The sequence below is a fragment of the Engystomops pustulosus genome, chromosome 6 (genome assembly GCF_040894005.1).
Source record: "Engystomops pustulosus chromosome 6, aEngPut4.maternal, whole genome shotgun sequence".
Lineage (NCBI taxonomy): Eukaryota > Metazoa > Chordata > Amphibia > Anura > Leptodactylidae > Engystomops > Engystomops pustulosus.
Genome location: NC_092416.1, coordinates 144662269 through 144689492, shown reverse-complemented (window position 1 = coordinate 144689492; position 27224 = coordinate 144662269). Strand labels below are relative to the sequence as shown.

The 27224-nt window shown below is 42.7% G+C and overlaps 3 protein-coding genes across 3 annotated transcripts in view; 1 reads left to right on the top strand and 2 right to left on the bottom strand.

Annotated features, from left to right (window-relative positions):
• The window catches only part of NPEPPS (aminopeptidase puromycin sensitive), a 40633-nt gene extending 39679 nt beyond the window's left edge, over nucleotides 1-954 (bottom strand). The window contains exon 1 of the mRNA XM_072111591.1: nucleotides 588-954. Within this exon, the coding sequence (XP_071967692.1) occupies nucleotides 588-710 (123 nt within the window). The 5' untranslated portion in view covers nucleotides 711-954. The remainder of the gene's footprint in view (nucleotides 1-587) is intronic.
• Nucleotides 955-5534: 4580 nt separating this feature from the next.
• Nucleotides 5535-9996, bottom strand: LOC140066116 (G-protein coupled receptor 39-like). The gene is made up of 2 exons (XM_072113660.1): nucleotides 8799-9996; nucleotides 5535-7167 (listed from the first exon to the last, which is right to left on the bottom strand). Exons 1-2 carry the CDS (start codon nucleotides 9637-9639, stop codon nucleotides 6854-6856), a joined length of 1155 nt encoding a protein of 384 aa, XP_071969761.1. The 5' UTR covers nucleotides 9640-9996; the 3' UTR covers nucleotides 5535-6853.
• Nucleotides 9997-15780: 5784 nt separating this feature from the next.
• On the top strand, nucleotides 15781-23172 carry MRPL45 (mitochondrial ribosomal protein L45). The gene is made up of 8 exons (XM_072111590.1): nucleotides 15781-15936; nucleotides 18676-18874; nucleotides 19367-19484; nucleotides 19891-19989; nucleotides 20330-20378; nucleotides 20475-20624; nucleotides 22641-22811; nucleotides 22897-23172. Exons 1-8 carry the CDS (start codon nucleotides 15895-15897, stop codon nucleotides 22993-22995), a joined length of 927 nt encoding a protein of 308 aa, XP_071967691.1. The 5' UTR covers nucleotides 15781-15894; the 3' UTR covers nucleotides 22996-23172.
• The last annotated feature ends 4052 nt before the right edge of the window (nucleotides 23173-27224 follow it).

Here is a 27224-nt window from a genome sequence, read left to right as displayed (position 1 = left end):
CACCTACATTTCCCAATATCAGGATACACAAAGCACTAAGACAGGGGCCAAAGTTCATAAGACCAAAACCAGAGACACAAACACAGGTATAAAGGAAAGACGAGAGCAGAGCTGGACGTAGCACAATCCATCGGTCGGGTGACTCCCTACACAAGGTCTGCACCTGTGTGTGAAGTTCACGGTGATCCCTTCACTTACGGAGGATCCACCAGACGCAGCGCGCAGCACACATCCCATGTGACAGAATCAGCTGGAGGGATGGTGACATCTGACTGGCAATATTGGTAGTATCACCCAGGAGCAGGGCACATGACTGGCTGTAACCCCATGGCACTACACCACAGACAGGTGGCTGATAACTGCAAACAATAGCCTGTAGTGATAATATATAGAGTTATTATCAGCCACCTGTCTGTGGTGTAGTGCCATGGGGTTCCAGCCAGTCACATGCCCTGCTCCTGGGTACCTGTAATAGGATGGGGACATTCACACGACAGTGATGGATATACATGTATATGAACAGCTCCGTATATGCCTATGCGCCCTGACAGCCAGTAATAGCGCAGCCCCTTCCCCTGCAAATATACCTCCACAGCGGCCTCCAGCTTCCCCTCGAAGGTGAAGTCTATGAGGTCGGGCTTGAGACACAGCCCATAGTTGACGGGCCTCACGTCGGCGGGGAGCCGCTCGAATGGTCTGCGGTCCGGCATGATAGGAACGGAAGCCCCGTGGCCTGTCACAAAGAGAGAGAAAGAAACCGCTGACCCGACCACGTAACGGACCGAACAGAGCCAGGCAACCCTCCCAGCGACCACCGACTGACTGACTGACTGAACGAACGGGGGCGGGGCCGCGCAAACACACGACGTCACCGCGTCAACTGTCTAGGCTCCAACCGCAGAGCGCCCCACCCACCGCGCGAGGCACACCCCGCCATGTCCAGCCCCGCCCAGGGAAGGACATGCTGCGACTAGAAAGAAGGGGCTGTCACTCCGCCCACTGCGCTAGTCACACCCCGCCCGTTACACTGCGCCCCGCCCCTCATTCGTTCTCTCTAGACGCGTGCCACGCCCTTCCATGATGTCATGTCACATGCTTGCGGCACATGCTCGTGTTCCCGCTCCTCTAGCCCTGGCGCTCGGTGGCAGATGTGGTTGTTACCACCATTAGGGGAGGCTGGTGCGGCGTCCATCACAGCAGAGAGCCGCCTCCTTCACAGATACTTCATTACTGGGCCCTTTGTGTCCCCCCTCAGGTGACCTGCAGGGTCGCCATAAGGGGGGATTAGTGTGACTGTGTTCAGGGGCCTTGAGGAGGAGAAGGGGCCCCAAGTCACAGGAAACCCTCCTCTCTTCCTAGGTGCAGGGACTTACTGTGAAAACAGCACCAGATTATCATTATTGGGGCACAAAATTTGCCATTTGGGAGGGCCTCAAACTTCCTAGCTGCGGCACTGTCTGCATCATCCGATGACTGGCCTCAGACATCAAACATTAGTTTCTTTTTCCAATGGACTCCACCTCTTGTAGTGTCCCCTTATTCAATGAGGCCAGTCATTGGATGAAGCAGATCCTGTGATGCCCCTGGAACTTACAATAGGGCGCAGGGCCTGAAACTGAATGGATCGGAAAGGGGTAACTGTTAGATTTTGACCCTTGATCATGAAAAATCCCTTTAAATGGAACCTGTTGGCCAGTATTGGACCACTAGACCCGCATCGTGCCTTTATACAGCTCTTTATCGAGCACTCCTCTGCCTTCTGCCATATTCCAGAGAGAACCAGTTGTAAAGTTGGCATGGGTACGTGATGGGTCTATATTAGCCCCTGGCGCATGCACAGTGCATTACTTCACTGCGCATGTGCTGGTTACTGAGGGACTGTGCAGTGAAGTATACTGGAGCAGAACTATATGTTAGCATCCTTTTTACACTTTTTAGGGTGCATTCACATGGGGTATGCCGCTGTGTGGCCCCTGAATACTTGCATACAAGCCATGATTTAGACACAATTCCCAAAGCAGAGTACACTATACCATTTGGGCAGGGAGTGGCCCCTCAATAGTTCTATGGCAAGCCAGACCCAGCAAGTGTGCCCACCTCTCAGAAGATAAATTAGGAGGCTGGAGCCTGTTAATACATGTCGCTCGATAAAGATTACTTATTCATCAAGCTGGACCTTAGAATTACTTTTATTGTCAGTATACTATCCACATTAGGCTACATTCACATGAACGTGTGCCCACCGTACTGTAACACAACGGCACATGGCGACGCCTGGGAGAGGAGGAGGGGGTGAGCGCCCCTCTCCATAGCGATGTATGGTGCACGGTGTGAGGCCATAGAAGTGTATGGGGGGCGTATATACGTCGGCCTTATATACGTCTCTCCTACGTTCGTGTGAATGTAGCCTAACAGATTGGAATATGCCTGTAATAATAAATATTATGTAACAAAGGGGGGTAGATCCCGTTAATTAGTATATAAAAAAGTACATCCCAGTAGTCATAGGGGCTATGACTAAGTGTGTGGAGGCTATGACTAAGTGTAATAGCCTCCACACAGCCTCACCCAGACTCTGCCTCCAGTGGCCCCTGGGTAAAACCCCTGCAACTAAGGATAGCTAATAAATAGGAAGGAAGTCAGTATAATCAGAACATCTATTGCATCAGATATAGTAAGTCAATATGGTAAGTTGGTGTAGATGATAGTTACCTAGTATCCAATCATATATGGGAGATGAGGGAGGTGGTGTATTGTCTCTGTACTGTGACATCGCTTTTTGTATTATCCCAGTATTATGACATTGCTGTGTGTATTATCTCTGTACTGCAACATCACTGTGGGGGACATGTATCACTCATTTGGCATTGTTTTTCTTTTTAATTTCAACTACGCTGGTCCAAAGATTTCATGCAGTGTGCCATATGTATCTTTATAGCTGGGGGGAGAGGCTGATGTACTGGTTCTCCCTGGGGCAACCCCTTAGTGTCTGTAAGACAGGTCCCTGGGTAATGGATGGGGAAGCCCGTGGTGGTAGACAGACTTATCCAGGGATCAGACGGTGGTAACGTTTTACTACTGTGTCCAATAGTGGAAGCTGCCGTTCTGGGCTTGAGTCTCCAGAGGCTCAGGTATCAGGCAGTGTCCTGAGATACCGCATCTTCCTGGTAGTGGGTCTGGACAGCAGCTCTGGAGGGAGCTGCACACTGGACCTGCTACTCTTTCTACTGACTGGATTCCAAGACCATGTGCTTGGAAGCTGAAAAGGACTTGGGGGTATTGGTGGATGGTAAACTTAATTTTAGTGACCAGAGCCAGGCGGCTGCTGCTAAAGCAAATAAAATAATGGGATGTATCAAGAGAGGAATAGATTCTCATGATAAAGACATAGTTTTGCCCTTATACAAATCCCTGGTCAGACCACACATGGAATATTGTGTACAGTTTTGGGCACCAGTGTATAAAAAGGATATAATAGAGCTGGAACGGGTGCAGAGGAGAGCAACCAGGATTATTAGGGGAATGGGGGGATTAGAATACACTGACAGATTACAAAATTTGGGATTATTCAGTTTAGAAAAAAGACGACTGAGGGGAGACCTCATTACAATGTACAAATACCTGAACGGACAGTACAAGGATCTCTCCAAAGATCTTTTTATACCTAGGCCTGTGACCAGGACAAGGGGGCATCCTCTACGCCTAGAGGAGAGGCGATTCTACCATCAACATAGACAAAGGTTCTTTACTGTAAGAGCAGTGAGACTATGGAACTCTCTGCCGCAGGAGGTTGTTATGGCCGACTCTATGTACATGTTCAAGAGAGGCCTGGATGACTTTCTGGAGAGAAAAAATATCACGGGTTATGGGGATAAAACATTTATTTAATTCTTGAAGGTTGGACTTGATGGACTTGCGTCTCCTTCCAGCCTTATATACTATGATACTATGATACTATGACCCAGCAGAGGTTTTTATACTCCCCTGGTCAGGTGGTAGCACTCCTCCAACCACCTTCCACCTTGCTTTACAGGTACCTAATAGGACAATACAAGTAACAACAATAACTCCAGCCTTTCCAGGCAGAACCCACAGCTGAAATGACACATTGGGGCTTATTTACAAAGGGTCAAGAATTGCACTTTCGTCGGACTGTTCACGGTTTTCTGGATTTGTCAGCTTTGACAGATATTTAACAGAGGTCTGCGCTGGTATTGTGTCGCGCGTGATCGGATTTTGGCGCAGCTGCGCTGGCTTTCATGTGTCAGAGATCGGACGGGTGTTCTGTCAGACAACCCGACTGATTTGGACTGAGCGCGGGATTTAAGATTCAAATTGTGTCGCAAGACAATGCACTTACATGTCCCAGGAAGAAGAAGGTGAACTCCGGCGGACCTGAGCGGGGAAGTGACACATGCAGGATATCGGGAGCACGATCTTAGTGAATGCACAGTGCATTATCATTGAACAATGCACTTTTGGGAACTCAGTGGGACCGAGTAGGTAAATGTGCCCCAATGTCTAGGTTCCAGAACCTTCCAAGAGAGGTGATCTGTCTCCCTAACATCTCCTCTCCTAGAGAGGGCGCTATTCGCAACTTCCCACCTACCTATGCATTGGTAGGGGTGTTGCACATCACTGTGTGTATTTTGACATTACTTTGTGTATTATCTTTTTACTGTGCATATTGGCATTACTTTGGGCATTACTTCTTTACTGTGACATGACTATGTGTATTATCCCATAGTTACGCCTGTGGAGCGAGGATTTAGTGAGGTTCTTTCTATGCTTATCCTGTTATTGAGCCATAGCTCCTGGAAGTATTAGAACAGGCTCTGGGGGAGCAAGAACTCGCAGAGTTAGATAGATTAAGATTTATCACCAGGACATAAATGCACTTACTGATATCACTATAAATAATATTTTACACCTTAGAAATATTAATAATAAATGATAGCCTTGTCATCTGCTTATACATGTTATATCATTCCTCTTTCTCCTGCCAGTGACATTTTCCACTGAATCCTGGAGTAAAGCCTTACATTGTATGTGCTGCTTAGCGCTGGCTTGACGGTCTCCCGGGGGTGTATGTATTTTAGTCAGAGGTGGTATTTCACTGTGTAAATTACATGTTATTCTAGGAGAGAGTGAGAAGAGGCAGACAGCAGGCAGATCTCCTTAGACTCAGCAACTTGTGACTGGAAATATACTTCCTTTTGGGTCTTAAAAAAAAAAGATTAGAAATTGATAAACTTATTTTTTTACCACCACCAGACCACAGGAATGTCTGCTACAGCCCTAGGGTCTTGTTCACACATAACTTAGCTTTTTAAGGATTATTTTTCCCTTTTTTTTTTTTTAAATAAAGCTGTGGTGTGATGTTGATTGCAATAAGGAAGTGTTAAATAGAAACAGCATTTTTAGGATTTTTTCAAGCATTTTTTTCTTCGGGTACAGTTTATGTTGCAAATAAAAGGGCTTAAAATACCCCCAAAAATATACTTGTAAAAAAAATACATGAAATTCATCGCATTTTTTATAAGCCACAAAAAGATCACAAACACATTCCACTAGTGTTTTTCTCTAGCTTTGACAAAAAAGCCCAACAGCTATTTCTATAAGAAACATGTTTTTATAATGTAGATAAAATATATACGTACATGTATTTTCACACGTGCACTAGGTAAAATAATATTTACTTAAAGGGAACCTGTCAGCAGAAATTCACATAATAAACCACCATCAGTATGTTGTCAAACAGCTAAATACCTTCCAGATCAGGTTTCTTTCATGGCCCAGTGAGTCAACATCATATAGAAAATCGACTTTAAAGTGAGATGTAAACTGGTTGCATAAAGTTATGCAGGCGAAGAGTTTAGCGCTGAAGTCAAGCTCTCTTTTTCTATATTTCATGCCCCTACGTCCAGGATAATCAGAAACCAGTTCAAGAAACTAGTCTTGTGCATGATGTAAATCACAGCAGAGAAGCAGAGAGAGCTTGACTTCAGTGCTAAACTACAACCACTTTACGGCTCACTTAATATCCATCCAAATTATGGATCCATATAATGGATGTGTTACCATAAGCTAGTCTGAAGCTGGACAATAGCATTACTACATATGGAAGGTAAATCTGTGGACCTTTGAAGAGGCTGAGTTTTTGCCGCATTTAGCAGGGGATTGTGTCGCACGCGATCGTATTTTGGCGCAGCAGCGCTTGCTTTCATGCAAGGGCGTTGGCGATCTGACTGATTCGGACTGAGCGCGGGATTTAACTTTGAAATTGTGTCGCAAGACAAGCACTTACATGCAGGTGAACTCTGACTGACTTGAGCGGGAAAGCGACACATGCAGGAAATCGGGCGCATGATCTATGTAAATTGCGGCACAATGCGTGATGGTCGGAGATTCCGGATCGGGGATTGGGACATGGACGGGTAAGTAAATGTGCCCCAATGTGTTGTGTGCAGATAGAATATTTTATGTACGCTTATTATGTACAATATTGTTACTGCACTGTACTATACTATACTAGTGAAACCAGCTATATTATAGAATTTTATTTTTAGAATAAAACCAAACTATAATATGCAATAAAATGTATAACATATATTATCTTGCAAAAAAATTAAAGTGATAAGCCACAACAATCATTTACATCTTATTCAGTATATAAAATAATAATAATTCCTTTTCTTTATATGGCGCACACAGATTACACAGCACTGTGCAGAGCTTGCCAAATCGTTCCCTGTCCCCAATGGGGCTCATAATCTAATCAACCTACCAGTATGTTTTTGGAGTGTGGGAGGAAACCAGAGGACCCGAAGGAAACCATTTATATATCACTTGATTATTGTCCCGTTGTAGAAAGCCTAATTCCTTGATCTCTTCCTTGTGTCCCCCAGGATCCAGATTCTGGAGGATGCTCTTTTTTGCAGGGTGCAATACTATGCAGAAAGGCTCTGCGGAAGCTGCGGGATGTTAGGTTATATAGTAAAGGGGTGAGACAAGCACTAAGATAATAGAAACAATTAGTAATGGGCTGCAAGGTGATGTAAGAACGGTAATAGGTCTCTGTCCATTGATCTTTACTCCGCAGTACAGTCATGAGCCTCCGAGATTGGAATGGTAACCAGCACACAGCTAGCACAGCCACGATACAGCCTGGAATTAGAGACATTGCATGACAATACATATATACAGACCCAATCTATGCATATGCCCCTTGATTTTCATATATATAAAACACTTGCACATATACAACGCCAAATAAAAAATATTAGAATGTTTCTGGAAAGTATTGGTAATTCTCGGACAGGGCTCGGTACAGCTCATACAGTGCACTCTGGGCATTCTGAAGCACAGAGGCGTTTCACCTTCAGAGTCCTCTATCTTAAAGGGACACTGTCACCAAATTTTACCCTGTTCAACAACTCCCTCAGGTAGGGTATAAATTGTTCTTTTTTTCTCCCTTAGTATTGACCCTCTGTCCAATTACCTGGGGGACGTATGACATCCATAGTCAGTAATAATGCCACCTCTCTCATATCAGGGATCCCTCTACGGCTACTTTTCAGATTCGGAAAGCCCCAAAGTACTCCCATGTTATACCATGTCGTCAGTTTGAAAGGGGTCATCAGCTCCACAATTTCAGCCCTATCCATATGTGAGATAATAAAAGTCTTCCATTTCCTGAAAAAGCTATTTGTTTGTTTCTCTTTATGCCTCAATCTTTCTAACTTATCTACCTTGCTACTGCCCCCTTCTACATCATGGAAAATGGGGAGCAGTGGGTCTAAGGGTAAGCTAATGCTCCACTTTACTTGAATGTAGTTTTGAACATGGTTCCAGAAGTCTTGAATGTGTGTACAGGATCAGAGACCGTGCCATAAATCAGTGCTCGGAGTCAAGCACTTTGGGCATACAATCAGTCTATTGGGGTTTGATGGCGAAAGCATCATAATAGGCGTGGTGTATCATATTAATTGTCCTTTATAGCATTTATACATTTTTGTAAAAAAAAATCTCCATCTCAAAGTCATGAGAAAATGAGGTGAGAAGAGTCATATTTTGTCTTAGATGAGTCACTTTTAGAGGCTGCAGGGGCAGAGTAACTACAGACCTCATAGAACCATGTATTTGGTGTCATATTAAAGATAAGAATCTTATCTTCTAGATCTCATCAGGCTTATGGTTTTGTGAGAAACAGAACCAGAGATACAGGCAGTTAAAAACATTTTTGGAAGTGCAAGCTGCAGATAAAGATACAACGCCTGCAAATTTCATTAACTGTCTGTATCTCTGGCTCTATAGATCTCAAATACGTGATTCTTATCCTAAATATAACACTGAAAACATGTTTCTAGATATTATAGAACTGAAGTGATAGTCTAAAGTGACACTTGCAGCCTCTAAACTTGACTCATCTCAGGCAAAGTATAAATTCTCTCCGCTCATTTTCACATGATTTTGTAGGAGATTTTTCACAGGCAAACAAGTGAGATTTCACATAAAAGATGTAATTCTAGAAAGGACATTTCATACACTACATGATGAGGCTACTATCTACTACTCAGAAGTTAAATTTAGGTTTACTAATTACAAAGTTTATTAATGTTCTATATTAAGGAACAAAAACATTGTCCATATACTATAAAACTTGAGATTTCTCCTGTACTCCTGTTAGACATGTCTCTATAGCTTTGCATGCAGGGGAAGTTATTAAAATTTGCAAAAAAAAGTTGTACAAAGCAACTGATCAGTTTCCCTTTTCCTTTTTGTAGCTCAGAACTTACCTAATAATCTGGCATTTTGCCTACGCACAGCCACATGCCCACCGCAGAACCTGCCCAATAGCTGTATTGATCCATTAGGTCCTGTAATTTCCAAACTATCAGTTCTGTTCCCTTGCAGAGTTCTCCGGATGTTCCAGACGGTTATGGCTACCACCAGCAATACACTCAGGTAAGTTAGGAAGGATGCCCAGACACTGGCCTTAAATAGCCATATCCGTGGACTAAGTGGTGTACATACGGTCACTTCATATTTCTCAACTGCCTTCACACTGATGTTCTCCAAACCTATGGAAAAAAGCATAGGCAGACCAGCAAGCAGGGAGGCTAGCCACAGGAAACAAATCCGTAAGCGCACCCTTGAGGACTGCTGTATGTAAAGGTTCAACGGTTGACAAGTTGCACGGTGTCTATCATAGCTCAAAGATAGTACATTAAAAATAGTCGCATAACAAAGTACTTCCCAGAGGTAATAGAAGCCAGAGCATCCGACAGCCCCCAGCGGCCAAGGGAACGGACTCCAGATACTACCATACAGCTCAGTTGGTATACCCAGTATCAGCTGCAGAATGTCACAACATGCCAAGCTACACATGTGATAAATAAGTGAGGCGTGTATGCTTCGCCCATCACGGATGCTCCTTAGTACCCTTATGACCAGTGTGTTCCCCAAAATTCCTGCCAGTAGCAGAAGAACATAAGCCAAAGACACTAAAGACTTGGCACAAACACCAAGCTTGACTGGTGTCTCAGGAGTGGCAGTCACAGGGGGCATTGGTATACCAAGGTCAGGGCTGGCAGTACATATATTAAATGCAATCACTTCTTTATAAGAGGCTTTCATGAAGGATTCCAATAATGGGCAATAGACTGAAGATTCACCAGGTGTAGCTTTGCTCTTCTACAGGTATCCAAATGTACTCGCCTCAATGGAGCATTGCATGATTCATCCTTGCTGTAGGAGGTTATCTGAAGATATATCTTCTATTGTCCTTCCGTCTTGTTTGTCAGTCAGTAGTATCGCAGGATGACACAAAATCCAAGTTCCTGCAGAGTTTATTGTTCCTTCAATGTCTCCCCATCCATTCTCTTCTATTCCATGCTTCTTGATGTCTACTTGCTTTTAGCCTCCGCTCTTCAGTCTTTGCTAGTTACGTCTTGGATGTCAAGAATTTGTCCCCTTTTCTTTCATTTTTTTTTCATTCTGGCACCCTGCATCCCTCCCGTCTTCTTACTTCAGAGAGGGAATGACAGGATGTTAGTGTTCGGAGTGTCATAATGCGAAGTTGCTCGCTCGGTCACAGCTTTAAGGGATGGGTCTTTGGGTGGTCAGTGATGTCCAGGGATTTAATGAAGCTTTTCCATTTAGAAATTTTGTATTTGATTCTGTAATTAGAAACTTGCTTATCTATGAGATCCTCTACATCAAAGAGCCATATATTTGCACTGTTATGAGGTCAGATGGATGTACTATGGTCATAAGCAGATGCACATACCAGTGTTGGTAGACAGGACTTGGGGCAACTTGAACTTTCCACTGCCATTACTAATTACTTATTAACAGCTTGCTATCTATTCACGTCCTAATTAGTCAGCTCAGTTTCTATGAAGACGTTAATTGGTTAACTCTTTAGATGAAAATTGGCATGATCTTGGGGTAATTCATTGCCTAAGGCCGCGGTCACACGTTCTGCTAGCAGTCCGTTCATAGCAGGACACTAGTGCACAGGGGGCGGGCCTCGGCCCAAACACATATGCAATTCAGAGAAACGCATGAGATTGGGTTATCGAGCGCATGCGTTTCCCTGGAAAAGCATATGCGATCAGCCGAGGCCCGCCCCTGTGCACTAGTGTCGCATTATGAACGGACTGCTAGCTGAACCTGTAACCACGGCCTAACAAGCTCCCTTCCCCTGGTGGCAGCATGTAACTGTAGGATCAGTTAGTGCATGGTTAACTCTTTAGATGCACACCCAATTCTTGAGACCTTGTATAGCCAAACATTTTTATCTTTATATATTAGTACATAACAAAAAGCTTAAAAAGGACATCACCACTCTTTTCTTGCTATCGCCAGCGGCAGTCCATAACTATCAATATCAATGGTGTGGATATTGATCGCTATGGACTGCCGCTTGCGACAGCAAGTAAAGAGTGGTGATGTCCTTTTTAAGCTTTTTGTTATGTACTAATATATAAAGATAAACATTTTGGCTTTACAAGGTCTCAACAATTTGTTGTTCATGAATAGAGGGAAGAAACGAGTTCTCTTGTTGAGTTCCCTTATTGTTCCCTAGTTGTATTAACTCTTTAGATGCCACATTCATAGCTATCTGCCCTCATTATTTGGCTATTAAACCCTACCGGAGGCAAGGTCTGATAGGTTGCCTTTCAAGCAATCATAGGATAATATGTGGGACCAACTAAAAAGATAAATAAAGTTACAACATTTTTTTCAGTAAAAAAAATATAGTAATGCAGATCACCCTTCTTTATCTGTCTTCTCAAGTTTCCTCTCTTTTTCCTTTTTTTATACTTTCTTATTTTCAATTATTGGCTATCCAATAATATCCAATTCATTATTCTATGAGGTGGGATGCTAGTTTTCCCCCTTAAGGGGTTGCTGCCCTTTATTCTTATACGTATGATTAGTTTTTTCATGCCTGTCCATTGTTAGAATACTATTGTGTTTGTAGTCGAATACTGTCTCTATTCTTCCAATGAACATCTGCTTCTGGTGAGCATTGCATTATTATATTTGTATTTGTTATGACTTGCAATAAAACTCTTTTGAAAATAAAAAAATAAAAATAAAACATACATAAATAATTCATAAATAAATACACTAAAATTGTAAAGTGTAAACAAAACATATTTGGTAATGAAATGTCCATTAACACCTGGCCTATATGTTTATCACAATATTTGTTCCCTACAGTAATAAAAATACCTAAAATACACAAATTTTTGTTTAACCACCGCACATAAATGATAAAAAAAAAAGATGAACTCCATTTTGAAACCAAAAAGCACGGTGGCTGAGTGGGTAGCACTACAGCCTTGTAGTGCTGGGGTCCTGGGTTCAAATCCCATCCAAGTCAACATCAGCAAAGAGTTTGTATGTTCCTTCTGTGTTTGCGTAGGTTTGCTCCCACACTCCAAAAACATACTGATAGGCTAATTAGATTGTGAGCCCCATTGGGGACAGGGACCGATTTGGCAAGTTCTGTGCAGCACTGCGGAATCTGTGTGCGCTATATAAATAAAGAATTATTATTATTATTATTAATAAAAACGACAATGTGTTTGACAAAAAACAAGCCTAAACACAGCCTTGTGGAGTCTTGAAATCTGGTGATATGAAAACTTTTTCTTCTGTCAACAGTTTTCATCATACAAAAATAAAAAATAGGATTTAAAAAAATTATGCAAATTTGTTCTCAAGAACCACCATTTTGGGCTCTGTACTACTGTTTCTGGCACAATGTAACAGTTCTGCAGAGGTGCATTGTATTGTCATTGTTAGTGTATAGATGCTTTATACATTGTTTATAGTTAACTATAGCACAGGCTTGGACACAGGGTGATTACCCTTAGTGGCTGCTGCTGGTAGGCCTGACATCCAGTCTGTGTTACATCCAACCTTCTAAAAACATATGATGTTACATATGAGGAATGTGGTATTATGAACCCTGAGAGTCTCTTGTCTATTCTCCCATTATAGAAATATGTACTTAAGTAAATAAGAGATAAGAGAATTTAGGATCCATAGAAAGTGCAGATTAAATTAAACATAGAAAGGAATATATACAGAAAAATTGTAAAGCAATTGTAGAGCAAACGCGACTGATTGTAGGTCCTTTCCCACAGGCCCATTTTTAAAGATGCGGGTCACATATGGTGGGGCATATATAGAGACAAAACTGGGAAACAGATTAAGAAGCCGTGTATCCCCACCCGTAACAAGTCATTGTTTAAATGGGTTTTTTGACATGAACACAGGATACTTCCTGTGATGAGATGTCCACAGATCATTAAAACGAGGGGTCCGATGGGGTCCCACGTACCTCCGACCATTCTGCTCGGTTAATCAATATGAAGCTGACAGAGATCGGTGAGCGCGGTGCTCGGCAATTTCCGTCAGATTCATAGAGATTAACGGAGCAGAACGGTCATGCGCGGCCATCTGCTCCATTACTCTAACAGAGCGACAAGGGTCGCATGGAGTGGGCTCGCGGGCCGAGCCCTCTCCATAGCCGGTAAGTCTTTGCTGCATATTGCAGCAAAGGCTTATCGGTAACATCCGCGATTGGTGCCTGCACCGATCACGGGTGTTTTCCTGCAGATCGCCGCCGCCATCTTTCTGAGGATCGTCGCTCCCCATGACGTCATCGGGGAACGGCGATCCGTCGCCATGGTAGCTTCGGGTCTCACGAAGACCCGAAGCTACTTCGGGTTAACCCATTCATTACAATGTGCTGTCAGCACATTGTAATATATGGGAAGTAAAATCCACATATACTGCCATACTGTAGTATGGCAGTATATAATAGGATCGTACAAACACCCTTAAGTTAAAGTACCCTAGGGAGTCTGAAAAATAGTAAAAATAAAAATTAAAAAAAAGTTAAAAAAAATTACAATAAAAAAACCCTAAAAATTCAAATCACCCCCCTTTCCCTAGAACTGATATAAATATAAATAAACAGTAAAAATCATAAACACATTAAGTATCGTTGCGTCCCAAAATGCCCGATCTATCAAAATATGATAACGGTTTTTCACTGCGTTTAGCCCCGTAACGGAAAATTGAGCCCAAAGTCGAAAATGGCACTTTTTTGCCATTTAAAAAAAAATAAAAAATTCTATAAAAAGGTCGTACAGTCCAAAAATGATAACATTGTAAACGTCATCAAAATCCGCAAAAAACGGCACCACCCACAGCTCCATACACCAAAGTATGAAAAAGTTATTAGCGCCAGAAGATGGCAAAATCCCCCCAAAAAATTTTGTACAGGAGGTTTTAATTATTTTAAATGTATGAAAACATTATAAAACCTATACAAATTTGGTACCCTGTAATCATACCGACCCAAAGAATAAAGTAGACATGTCATTTGGGGCGTACAGTGAAATCCGTAAAATCCAAGCCCACAAGAATACGGCACAAATGCGTTTTTTTACCAATTTCACTGCATTTGGAATTTTTTTCCCGCTTCCCAGTACACGGTATGGAATATTATATACCATTACAATGAAATGCAATTTGTTACGCAGAAAATAAGCCGTAACACAGCTCCGTACATGGAAAAATAAAAAAGTTACATATTTTTGAATGTGGGGAGTGAAAAATGAAAACGCAAAAACGTAAAAGGGCTGAGGCGGGAAGGGGTTAATAAATCTGGGCCATTGTCTATTGGCCCCCAAATTATTTTGTCCCCTTTTCCATAGCCTTCATTAAAATGCTAGTTTTCCTGCCCCCTCAGACACTTATAATGCCTAGATTTCCGTGTCCAACCCCAACCTAAAACCATTTAATGCGCTTTGTTTCTTTGACCTGCCCACTCCCCTACCACAGGTCACTGGTCTTCTAACCCATTGCTTTGTGTAGCTATAGGATAACCCAAGCCTATTGGAAGAGGGCAGGTCAGTTCCAGTAGGCCCCTGGGCGACAGAGACTCAGGGGCCCCTTTGCAGTGAACTCGTTGTTGGCAATAAAATTTCAGAAACTAAAACAGTCTCCTGTTTCCTAGAATATTCCCTATTTTATCATACCAAACAGCCCCCTCATGGTTATTTTATATAATTCCCCCTCACACCCATGGATTTCTTATTTACAGATTTATATGGGCCCCCAGGAGCCCTGGGCCCCGGCACTTGCCCAGGTATGCCCAGTGCTGGCACCAACCCTGGAAGAGAGTATAATATCTTATGTCCTTTAAGAAGGGATAGACTCCAAAATCTGGAACTGTGGACTGTTGCGCTGAATATGGGATTTTTGGGAGGTATCCATAAAGCAACCAAAGCAATTGCTTGGGGAACTAGTTTAAATTGTCCCTTGCAGAATTCTAATACAGCATAAAACAGAACTTATGTGTAATATAAGTTTTTTATCGTTTTCCAAACAAATGTTTGGCTTTGGCCAAACTCCATCCTGCCTGTCTCATATTTATCTGTTGTCTAGTTAATTTTACCTACCTGCAGGCATGTTACTAGGAGAGGCAGGGCCCAATAACAAACTTCTGAATAGGGCCCCATACACTTACAACACTCATATATACACACACATTTATATACCTATATACATAAACATATAATAATTCCTTTATTTATATAGCGCACACAGATTACACAGCGCTGCACAGAGCTTGCCAAATCGGTCCATATAGTTCTTCACTCATATACACACATTTATACACACACACATATGCACACATACAGAGCATATACACATCACATATACACACACGTACAGTGCCATATACAGATGTACAGCATATATACACACACAGTATATATACATCATATACAAATCACAGATCCACACACATATACAGCATATATACATCACATATATGTTATATACACATTAAACTACACAATCTGCAGCGTAATATCTATATAATGGTCCATTCTTTAGGTACAGGTCAGATGATGGGGCCCCCTGACACTGCAGGCCCAATATCATCTGCTTTGGCTGCTACCACTGTAGTTACAGCCCTTCCTCAAGTTTTACTCTTGGCATCACAAAAGCTGGGGGACCCCTATTATCTCTTCTACAGACTCAGCTACCTACCTATTATCTATTTATGTCAACTTTGTGTCATATATTTATCATCTGTTTTATATATCAATCTATTTCACTATCTATCTACATATCTTTCTGTGTATCTTGGGGTTTCCAGTCCGGGTGACATTACTGCAGTCAGTGCTGCTATGACTTATTATCATGTCTCCTTTGTCTCCCATTACACGCTACAATCAGCCAATCACCGACTCCGTTCAGAGATTGGCTGGAAGCTCCGCCCACACGTCGGCCCGTGCTGACAGCTCTGGTCACGTGACAGGGAGACTTCCCGGCGTTCTGTGCGAGCTAATCATGGCGGCGTCCATGAGGGTTGTGAGGGCGCTGGGTGATCCTGTAAGTAGAGGGTTAAATAAGAGGTAACACGTATAAAGTGTGATACATCCGGGGGAATTCATCACAGGGACAGGGCTGAGGGGGTAGAGAATGACTTACCTGGCGGGAGAGGTGTGACATGGCAGTAGCAGTGCACTGTGACACAGAGGACTTAGTGCTGGGACTTCTAGTTCTACACGAGAGACCTAAGTGGCCTAGAGCCTATATGTATATACACACGTGTGTCCCATCTAGAGAATAGCAGGATGCATTATGGACAGTGACAATGATCTCCTGGCATGCATGTCTCTATTACTGTGACATCAATGACATTGGCCTCTCTCAGGATCGTGCAGGATGATCCTGGTCAGGAATGTTTAGAGGAGCAGTTTACATACAATATATATGTGTCAGCGGCCTGTAAGCTATGGCTGTCACCATCCCCTCACAGGCTGGGAGTTGTAGTTTTCCCACAAGTGGAGAGCCATAGATCACATTCCTTAAACGCGGTCACCCTGAGGAAAACTCTGTGGGGGTCATTTACTATGCCGTTGGATGAGCTGTTATCACAGAGAGTAATCAGAGCCATGTGATACCAACTCATGCACCTGTGTAACATCACATGACCAGGGAAGTAAATACAGATGCTTCCTATAGCAGGACAGCAAGCAGAGATCTAGAACACTGTCAGGAATTGATACAGAAACTATATTGGAAAATTGTAGAACTTTTCATTACATAAAGCACTTCAATTATTTGCTGAAAGTGGACAACTTTATGCCACCATTCATCTATTCACATGATCCATTTAAATAATTTCATATTTTAGTCACATTGTTTAAATTTACTAAAAAAAAACTTCGTTCTGGGTGTGTGCTTTTAGGAAAATGACAGGATTTGATCTATCAGCTAGGTTTACCTTAACATTGACGTTTCGATACATCATGCGACTCTACCGCCAAGTTAGACATGGTCTAAACAACTGGCGGAGATCCCTTTTTGATATACTATGAGGCCGGTACCTCTTAGTAAATTTAGAACAACGTTTCCGATGGGGAAGAATTTTAAGACAGGTGTTTATTTCCCCGAAGCTTGTATAAGTGGAAGTCCCAGCATCAGACCTGCTCAGCTATACTATACCATACCCCCAGGATCCCAGTACAGATGGAGTGATACTGGATTTCACAGCTTCATTGCACACTCTAGTTTTGTGAGTTCTGCTCATACAAGCTGCATTTGGGCTGGGAAATGCATCTGACACACACAGATCAGCCTTCCATTAAAGGGTCCTAAGACTACTTTTAGAGGAACAATGTTTGGCTACCAGCACACTTGTGCTATTCCTGTGCCATAAACAACAGATCAGTTTCTGTGGCCTGTGTGTCATCACAAAAAAATGGAAGGCTGCCAAACGATGGGGCTTTAGCCTCTTGAAGGGTCACATGATTGTGTTACCGATAAACTGATCCACAAATACAAACAGTACAAAGATGACATCCATGTGGCATCCATATTTTACATATTCCCATAGACTTCCCATAGGACCTGCTTTATACAGCCTCCACACAGATCTGCGTAACATCTGTCCATTGAAATTAATGTCAGTATGTAAAAAAAAAATGGATAATAGTTTGTGTGAACAAAAACTTGACTGGAATATGTCCGTAAAATAGACTAAATATCAAAATTGAACAAGTTTTCCCCCTGAGTGCAATCTGTTTTTCTTTCCCTGTGCAACAAGACATAATTCTATAGTTTTTGCTTGAGATTGACTATTTTTCTGGCTAATATGTTGACTACAAAAATGTTTATGACCAGAAGGAACTTAAAGGGGTTATCCGGGTTTAAATTTTTTTTTATGTCCGGGCTGGGGAAGGCTAGTTAAACATAATAAACATGTACCTACCCCCTCCGGCGCTGCCGTTGTCCCGCGCCGCGGTCCCTTCGATCCGTGCCCCTGTTTGTTTACAGGGGCACGGAAGCCGCGCACAGGGAGCTTCCGGTCCACGATGTGGACGGCTCCTCCCATGCGTCCCTATCTCTCAGCGTTGTAAGCGCTGAGAGATGGTGCGCATGGGAGCTTCCGGTCGGCCGGAAGCTCCCTGTGCGCCGGTGTAATGAAACCGGCGCACAGAGAAGACGGGCCGCGGCGCGGGACATCGGCAGCACCGGAGGAGGTAAGTACATGTTTATTATGTTTAACTAGCCCTCCCCAGCCCGGACATAAAAAAAAAATTTAAACCCGGATAACCCCTTTAACACTAGAGGTTTCTAAAGCTGAGCCCACAGAGATAAGCGTGGGTAATCATGATGAGGTATTTCAATCTTATATTTGTTATCCATGGCCTCCTTCCTTCTAAATTTAACTTATAAAATTATGCAAATGAACCACAAGGTTTCTGGGGGGACTTTACCAGAGCCCCTCTGTGGTGTGGTTTAACAGGCAGTTACACTGTGCAATGAGCACTTCCCTCACTCCCACTGTGTGCTCAGACTTTCTCTGCTGCAGTGATTTTTCTCTGAGCGTTGAGGGATCAGAGGGGAGACAGTGTAACAACCTGTGAAGCAGCAGCACCGAGGGGGGCGTATTAGCATAATTTAAAACATTTAGAAGTAAGTAGGCCATGGATACCAAATATAAGAAGATTACCATAGTCACAGTGCCTGGATCTATGAGTAAGTGTCATTGGTTTATCATGATGTAACAGATTAGATAGATAGGTCTGTTTTTACAGCATTGTCATTCTTTTTATCTTTTAGGCACTTGCTGCAATTCTCAGTCCTACCCGTTTGCTTTTGCCTATCTCAGTTATTCCTGCAAGAACCAAGAAGAGAATGTTTAATGCGCCATATTTACAAAAAAAACTTACAGTGGAGGAGATGACGAAAAAAGCCAAAGCTGCTGGAATTGTGGTGCCACAAGAAACCTTAGAACGTCCTATTAACATCTCCTGCACAGGTACAGAAACTCAGTCTAGTACAGGGGGCAGTCTTGCCATAGACAACACCTCAAATAGTGGATTTTGCCCTGGCATAAAGCCACATTTTGGAAGAGATTCCATGAATTTTTATCTATGTTAAAGGACATCAACCCCCAAGATGAAAGATTGTATGCAAATGAGCCTGAGGGGCTCTAGGCTTCATTAACACCTATGGAGCCTGGAGCCCCTCAGGCTATTTTGCATACAGTCCTTCATCCAGGTGGTAGATGCCCTTTAAACATTGATGGCTTGAGTCAAATACTCTTTGGACTCATGGGGAGGCTCCAAGTTCATCTTCCTACAATCATTGGACATCTATTGGTGCCTAACTTTGAAATGCACCCCACACGGGGCCACTGAAGCAGTCACAACATTATAAAGCTTATTGAGATTGGAATAATGTAGATTAAAATATTGTTATTCAGCATTTCCTTTCACATTAATTCTCTTCTTTTTTTTTTTGTTTCTAGCTGGAATACTTGATGCCTATGTTCCCCCAGAAGGTGATGCTCGTCTGTCCACTCTTTCCAAGGATGGTTTGAAACAGAGAACAGAGCAGCTGAAACAGACTGCAGCTTCTCAGTTGGCGTATGTGCTGTCATTAATATCATGGGGCAGTTTCAGAATCATGGGACATTGCCTGTAGAATTGCTGTGCAGCATTTGCATTCAGCAAAGTCACAGTGCAATACAGTAGCATTGTTGGTATGGGATTGACGATTGCAGCGGAAATGCCTTTATGCTCCAGATTTTTCTGTTGCAGCAAATAAGTGACTACCCACTGGCCACGTTTACAGTTTGTTTCTGATGCTTGAGGAATGGCTGCCGGATTACTGCTACTCCTAATCTCACAGCCATTCCACTAACGTGTAAAGTACCCTTATTGTTTTATGTCCTTTTTATTAGATCCACTAGTGCCTGAAACTTTGCAGCATTGTAAAGAATAGCCATTCTCTGAATTATTAACATACATTTTATTGTTTGATTTCACACAGTATTCGGAAGATCAAAAATTATGATGAAGATTTTAGCACCAAGACGTTTCCAGGGGAAGCTCAGGAAATCTTCATTGAAGCGCACAACTGTCTGACACAGTAAGGGGTTCTGCATATATTTGTATAGTTGTGTTAGTGACTCTTTTCTGGATGTAGTAAGCTTGGCACACTAAACCAACTAAAGGGACTTGTAATAGTGTGGTGTAGCCCCCAAAATTGCCCTGTTACATTTCTGTCTTTGTCTATAATAAGAAAACAACAAACCCTTATACTTACCTAGAGATGACCCCAATAAGGTGCTCTCTGCACCTAAGCTATGATTCAATGAAAGCGGAGTAGTAAGCCCTGGCTTCGTTATCCATGTGACGTGCTGTGACAGGAGGTGCTATTACAATTCTATGCATGTTTTGGCTGACATGAACTAATCTTATATTTTAAGGTTTGATCGTCATAAGTTTCACTCATTGGTGACAGAGCGTTGCTATCCTGTAAGTAACCAGTTCTCATGTATGTCTATGATTTATGTGATCTGATATATATGTTACACAAACCTTGAAACCTATTTTCTTATTTTTGTGTTTCAGGAGATGGTGAGAGGTAACAGGTATCGCACAATACGATGGTCCTTTGTAGAGTCTTTAGAGCCACCCAGAATTGTGCAGGTTCGGTGTCCAGAAATGGTTACGAAAGGAAATCTATATGGGCAAGTGACTGTCCGTATGCACAGTAAACAGGTAGGTACTGGAAATGCTCTCTATATTATAACAGAATAATTTTAAAAACCGTTATGTTTTCAGTCATAGTTAATTGTTCCATTGCAGATTATGACATCAACAGGCCCATATTCCTGCTCTTGCTGGAAATGTAATATTTAAATTATTAGCTGTCAACCAACACTGTCTGCAGCTTTGTATTGTTAGTCCTGGAGATGTGTGTAACAATAACTTTATGTATGTGCTATTAGTAATAGCAGGACTGTGAAAAATGCATTTATATTCCAGAATTGTAGATGGACCTGCAGCACTGGGGGAGTCTTCTCAAACTGCTTTGTTGTTTGATCTCTGCAGCCCCTCTCCTCTATGGCTGTCATTATTTATTTATAAAGCACCATGAATTTGATCTACAGAGATCTGTAACAAGTGGAAGGAGGTCCCTGCCCGTGAGGGATCACAATCTATATGGGAGGGTAGATGGAGACACGAGAAGGAGCAGAGCAGTGCAGTTGTGCCTAAACACATGATTTTCAGGTATGTTTGATGGTTTGGAAGCTGGTGGACACTTGGTTGGGGGGATGCACTCAAAAACTTCTGAAGAGCTGATGGTATTTGAGTGAAACAAGCAATCTGATAAGTTCAGAAATATATGGAGGGGACAGGTTGTGGACGGCTTTGTAAGTCATGGGTAATATTTTACCCCCTTCAAGTTTAGTGTATGGCCCTCTTTGCGAGTGCCTGTAGAGAAACATTATAAGAGGCCAAAGGAGGAGTTATGTGAGAGGAGTTTAGAGGTAACAGAATGAACAATTTCAATGGGAATGTTAGTCACCCATATTAATGGAGGGAATTTGGGATGAGAAGGAGTGAGGAAGCCAGGAGTTTAAGTGGTAAATAAAAGCAGTGGCAGAGCCTCAGGATCGGTAGATGTCTTGGAGGATTGAGAGAGCAGAAATGCAGATGGAGTGAACTTTGACAGATGAAAAGGTGAGGGAGGCTGAAGATGGAATTGGCTGAAGGAGATGCTAGCTTCTGCACCAGGTGTCTTGTAGGGCTGGGGATTGTGGGTAAAGTGGAGACCGCCCTAAGAGAATGCAATGGGGGAGGCAGTGTCAGTTTGGGAGTTTGTGCATTCCTTTTCGAGGGCCCCGGATTAGGAGAGCAAGGAGATACAGAGATAGCGATAGCAGGAGAGAGAATGAGGTGGTTGCTGCCATTTACAAATCTGGAGAGTAACCCTTAGGCAGGGTTTGTAGAGGCCATTAAATGAGTTGGCAGAATATATGGTGATACAGAAAATTCATTTGCAGGTGTTGGAATATTTTGGTATTAGAAGAGATGTAAGAATAAGGGAAAATGCTTTAAAGGGGTTATCCGGGTTTAAATTTTTTTTTTATGGCCGGGCTGGGGAGGGCTAGTTAAACATAATAAACATGTACTTACCTCCTCCGGCGCTGCCGATGTCCCGCGCCGCGGTCCCTTCCATCCGTGCCCCTGTTTGTTTACAGGGGCACGGAAGCCGCGCACAGGGAGCTTCCGGTCTGCGATGTGGACGGCTCCTCCCATCCGTCCCTATCTCTCAGCGTTGTAAGCGCTGGGAGATGGTGCGCATGGGAGCTTCCGGCCGGCCGGAAGCTCCCTGTGCGCCCTTGTACTGTGGGACATCGGCAGCACCGGAGGAGGTAAGTACATGTTTATTGTGTTTAAATAGCCCTCCTCAGCCCGGCCATAAGAAATTTTTTAAACCCGGATAACCCCTTTAAAATCTAAACATAAGCCTACTACTGCCATTACTCAACAGAGAGTGGTGGAGTTGTGCTGCAAGATCACACAGGAGTGCATGAAGTCAAGCTACAATCCTGCAATATGAATCAATTTATATTGGCAGTCCTGCTGCTACTAACAAAACACATAGATATAGGTACACAGATCTCTTGGACTGCTATCTTACACTGTCTGCATCTCTATATTGTCAATACTGCAATGTCTTATATTGTTTGCACCTTGTAATGACAGCATTGTACGAATTGCTCATAGACCTTAATCATCTATGATCGGTTCGGTCGGGTGGAATGTGGTAGTGAAGAGCCCCGGGATGTTCTAGAATACTTGGTGTTTGAGCGTCACATGGTGAATCCATATGGGTTGTGGAGGTTGCATGGCAAGATAGTCCCATCCTGGGCACCACCAAAAGATCCCATTGTAAAGGTCAGTATAACGGGAACAATGTCTCCGCCTCATCATGTCTCACAATACGTTAATCACATTAATATTGTTTTTTCTGTTTTTATAGACGGTCATGTTGCCAGGTCACAAATTAAAGCCCTGGCAGGAGCTGGAAGACGTGAGCATGGAGAAACAGGAACTAGCACCAAAACAGTGGTATAAATAAGATGTTATGAAGTGCAGTGTCCCCACCTATAAGTATAAGCACTTGACTTTATGATATTCTACCATGGACAACGTTGAAGCAGCCTCTTGGTTCTTGTACTATATATAGACATTTGGGACATCCATTCTGTGTACAGCAGTATATGAACTTTTGTAGTAAAATAAAGCGTTACTTCAGGCCTGTGTCAGTGCTTGGCATATATGTTCTGTGTCATTGCTGATAGACATTGGTGTCTTTTAGATCCAAATGTTTCCTAGAAATTAAAGGAAACCTTCCATTAGGGATCGGCCGTAGCTACTGCTGATGATTTGCATAAATGAAAGGTAGGTTTTGCTTAGATTTTACTAAACTCTTAGATAAACTGGATACAGTATGGGAATGAGGCCAATTATAGGAACCTACCATCGGATCTACCTTGTTAGGTAGATCCATTGATGGTAGGTTTCCTTTAATAAGAAGCAGGTAATTCAAATGACATTACTTACTATATGCAGCTAATACAGTGGGAGAACTACTTATGATTATTTCCACACATCAGTCTTTCTACAGTCATTAGGGCCTGAAAAGATAAAGTAACAACTTTTTGGGCTCTGTGCTTCTTACTATAGTGATTTCACACTAGTCTTTCTATATATGTTTGTTGTTTTTCCACCAACAATATTACTCAGTGTATGAGTATATAAGTGCACCATTTCCTTTAATTTGCCTATGATGCTCTATTGATTTTAAAGGGGTTGGACACTTTTGAATAAGCCTCTTTCATTAGACATGTCTTTCCATGTATATGTGCCTGTTTATCTCCATTGAGAGCTTTTTAGCCTTTCAGCACTTGTCTGTCCTTAGGGTGCTTTCACACGTTGCGTTGTTGGTGCGCTTTTAAACGCACTGAAAAAGCATACGTTTTTGTATGTTTACCTTGCATTTGGCTTGTTTGAATAAATTTCACAGCTGCTTACACTTTTAGAAATGAGGAACAACTGATTCAAACCAGCCAAATGTATGGTAAGCATGCAGAAACGCATGCGTTTTAAAACGCATATTTTTTCAGTGTGTTTAAAAAACCCAATAAAAACGGTCCAAGAATGCACAGTGTGACAGCACCCTTATGGTGTTGCCCTTTTTGTCCATCTTTTCTCTGTCGGTGATGGGGAGTGAGCAGCATGAGTCATATCTTTGTTACTGTTCCTCTTCTTTATCAGTACTCGTGCATGTAAACAAGGAATCACAGAGAGTCTGCCGACAGCACTAGAGTAAGTAGCAGGACTGCTGAATCACTTGATGAAAATTCATAGATTATTATTAAGGCACCAAATGCACATGGCTAACCCCTTAAAGAGTTCATATGGGAGAGGAGAAAACCATTGCAAGACCTCTATCAACATTTGCCTACCATGGGGGATTTGTGAGGCCCCTACACACAGAAGAGAATTAAAAACACCAGAGGCACAATCCATAGCTTTATTCATACATTGTCCATTTTGTTTGTAAGTTGATGACAGAAAGGAGCCAAACTAGAGGCAAGAGAAGTTTTTAGACTGCGGGTATTCTATTGGATATGTTTTTGTTTTCTTTCTAAAACATATTCTTTGGATAACCTGGAAAAAATGTGTTATGAATTGGCACTAATATGATTGTGTATAGCCTGTTTTAGCAACCTGTGGACCTTAGCTATTGTTGTTCAGCAGCCAGTCACTACTTGCAGGAGTAGTTTCACAACTGCAGTGACACATCTTGGTTGGATCTTGCAAATAATCTGCAACGCCTTTCAAAATGTCCAAAATCTCATGTAAATGGTGCAGATATTTTCAGTGCAGAAATTGGCTTGCAGTGGGAATATTAATAGGTTAAACTGAGCTTCAACATCTGCAACCAAAGCTTAGTTGAATTGGTTGTTCAGAGGTTGAAAACACGTCTCCTTCCAAAAACAGCGCCACAGCTGACCGTGTATTGAGCTAGTACTGTAGCTCAGTTGTGTAGAAATGAATGGAGCTTGGTTGCAATACTGTGCATGGTGAGGAGAGGAACAGTTTTAGGAAAAAAGTAGGAATGTTTTTCAGCCTCCGGGCAACCCCTTTAAATATGCACACAAAGGAAGATCTGGATCATTTACTCTAAAACTACCATGTGCAGTGCTGTTATTTCCTTAAATAGTGAGTAATCGGCAACAGTGGCTCCTAATAAATCCTCTGATGCAAATGTGGATATAGTCACAAAGATGAATATCGTGCACATAATCTGCAGTGCGATACAATAGTGGCCAAGTGAATGGGATTTGTCTATATTCCATACAAGCTGTGGCCAGCTCACCCCCCTATAGAGGCCTATGGTGCGAGGGAACGGTACAGTAACACACAGTGTCGAAACACCCCGTGACCAAGCCAGGAGGCTACACCTATATTATATAGGGCTTTCTGGCTCACCCCTCCCATCTCCAATTGGGTTGCTTCACCAGGATGAAGGACTGTATGCAAATGAAACTGAGGGGCTCCAGACTCCATAGGTGTTAATGGAGCCTGGAGCCCCTCATGCTCATTTGCATACATCCTTTCATTCTGGTGATAGATCTCCTTTAAGAAAATAATGTTCCCTTACAGAATGGCTGTCAAATCAGAGCTGGACGAATTCTTCTTGTATGCAGATGGCTTATACATAAAACAAAGTAAAATGAATTGCTCTTTCAGTTGCATACATGGAAATCAGATCTAGAGTGGTGGTGTAAATCTTTTCTTATATTTGGAGTACAAGCGGGTGCTCATTCAATTAATAGAACGCCTCCTCTTGTAGACGTGTCCCTCCTAATTAATGCTTCATTAATTGATGTGGTCATTGAGTTAGTTATGCCTGACTTTACAAATGTCAAGCTCATCATCTAGTTAAGTGTGATGTCCTATACACTCCATATACATTACACACTCGCTTTTATACATGCATACATTCTTTATTATTCGTGTAGAGTTACATTGCTTGTTTTGTGAATGTCGCATACACTTTTTCACATCCATTCTTTAATGTGACAGAAACCCAGCTTATCAACGGATAGGGAGAGATTTATCATACGCTGTCGCTCGTGCTGCCGGGCAAAACTATGGCAGGTCCGCTATGGTGCGGCTTTGTGTAAAAAACAGTGTGACGGGGGGGGCGGGGGGATTTCTCTGTGCCCACCTACTCTGCAGGCTACCGTGCCCCTCTACGCCTCCTCCCCGCCTACATGGTGTGGAGGTGGTGTAGTTGCTACCTTAATCCTTACCCTGCGATTTGCGATTTCAGAAAACTTATGTAGAAGCCGTGGTAAATCTCTCTCATTGTCTCAGACATGACATGTAACAATGCTGATTCAATGTCATTTTAGCTTTAGATCAGTCTGGAAGTGGAAATAATGTCACTTACGATTAAGTTGTCATTGCATATATTATTGCTATACTAGCATTGTTCATTGTAATATCAGACATGGGTAAATGAAATAAAATCAAGATAGCGGGAAGACTATAGCGCAAATCCTTTAGGGCACTGCCTGCTCCCCACAGTAATGTCCCCATTGCAGTCCCCTGCCCGGCCCTGTTAAAAATAAAAATTGTATACTTCCCTTCGATGCTCTTCTCCCCGTGGCTCCAGGTTCTTCTTCGCCCGCGCCTTCAGCCACTTCATAGTGAATGCGCACTGGCAGCACGCAGAGACGTCCCTCTGGCCGCCTGCCCGGAAGCCGCTAGTAGAAAAGTAGCTTCGGAAGTGAGTATACAGTTTTTTATTTTAAGTTCCCAGGCCTGGTGTTCTACGGCCCACTCTTGGCCCGGTGGTTGGGAACCACAGCTGTAGGGAATATTTATTTTAAACAAGGGGAAAAGTGAAGGAGTTGCCCAATTTTCAATGCAACTTCCTTAAAGGAAACCTACCACTTTAAAATTAGACTTATAACCCACAAATACCTTGCAACAGCTCAGGGTGAGCTGATGCCGGACTTTATCTTGACTAGTAGCAGAAATTGCTGTATTCAGGTGTTTGTAGCGGTATATTAAAGCACCCCTTTGGCGCACCACAATATTGCTGTGCACTCCATGCGCGCGACCATTCATGCGCATTATTATGAGGTGTCGGAGAGCCAGTGACGTCACCAAGCTCTTGGGCACACTCGTGCATGCGCAGCAACAACTTTTTATCGTGCCGGCCTTCCATTGCGGCTGCGCAAACAACCACGGCTTCCGATGGTCGCGCGCATGGAGCGCACACCAATA

Coding starts and splice junctions, on each gene's coding strand:
- LOC140066116 (XM_072113660.1), bottom strand. CDS start 9,639: ATGAAAGCCTCTTATAAAGAAGTGATTGCATTTAATATATGTACTGCC. Junction 7,168..8,798: donor GCAAAATGCCAGATTATTAG/GTAAGTTCTGAG, acceptor CTCTAATTCCAG/GCTGTATCGTGGCTGTGCTA.
- MRPL45 (XM_072111590.1), top strand. CDS start 15,895: ATGGCGGCGTCCATGAGGGTTGTGAGGGCGCTGGGTGATCCT. Junction 18,875..19,366: donor TATTAACATCTCCTGCACAG/GTACAGAAACTC, acceptor TTTTGTTTCTAG/CTGGAATACTTGATGCCTAT. Junction 19,990..20,329: donor GCGCACAACTGTCTGACACA/GTAAGGGGTTCT, acceptor TTATATTTTAAG/GTTTGATCGTCATAAGTTTC.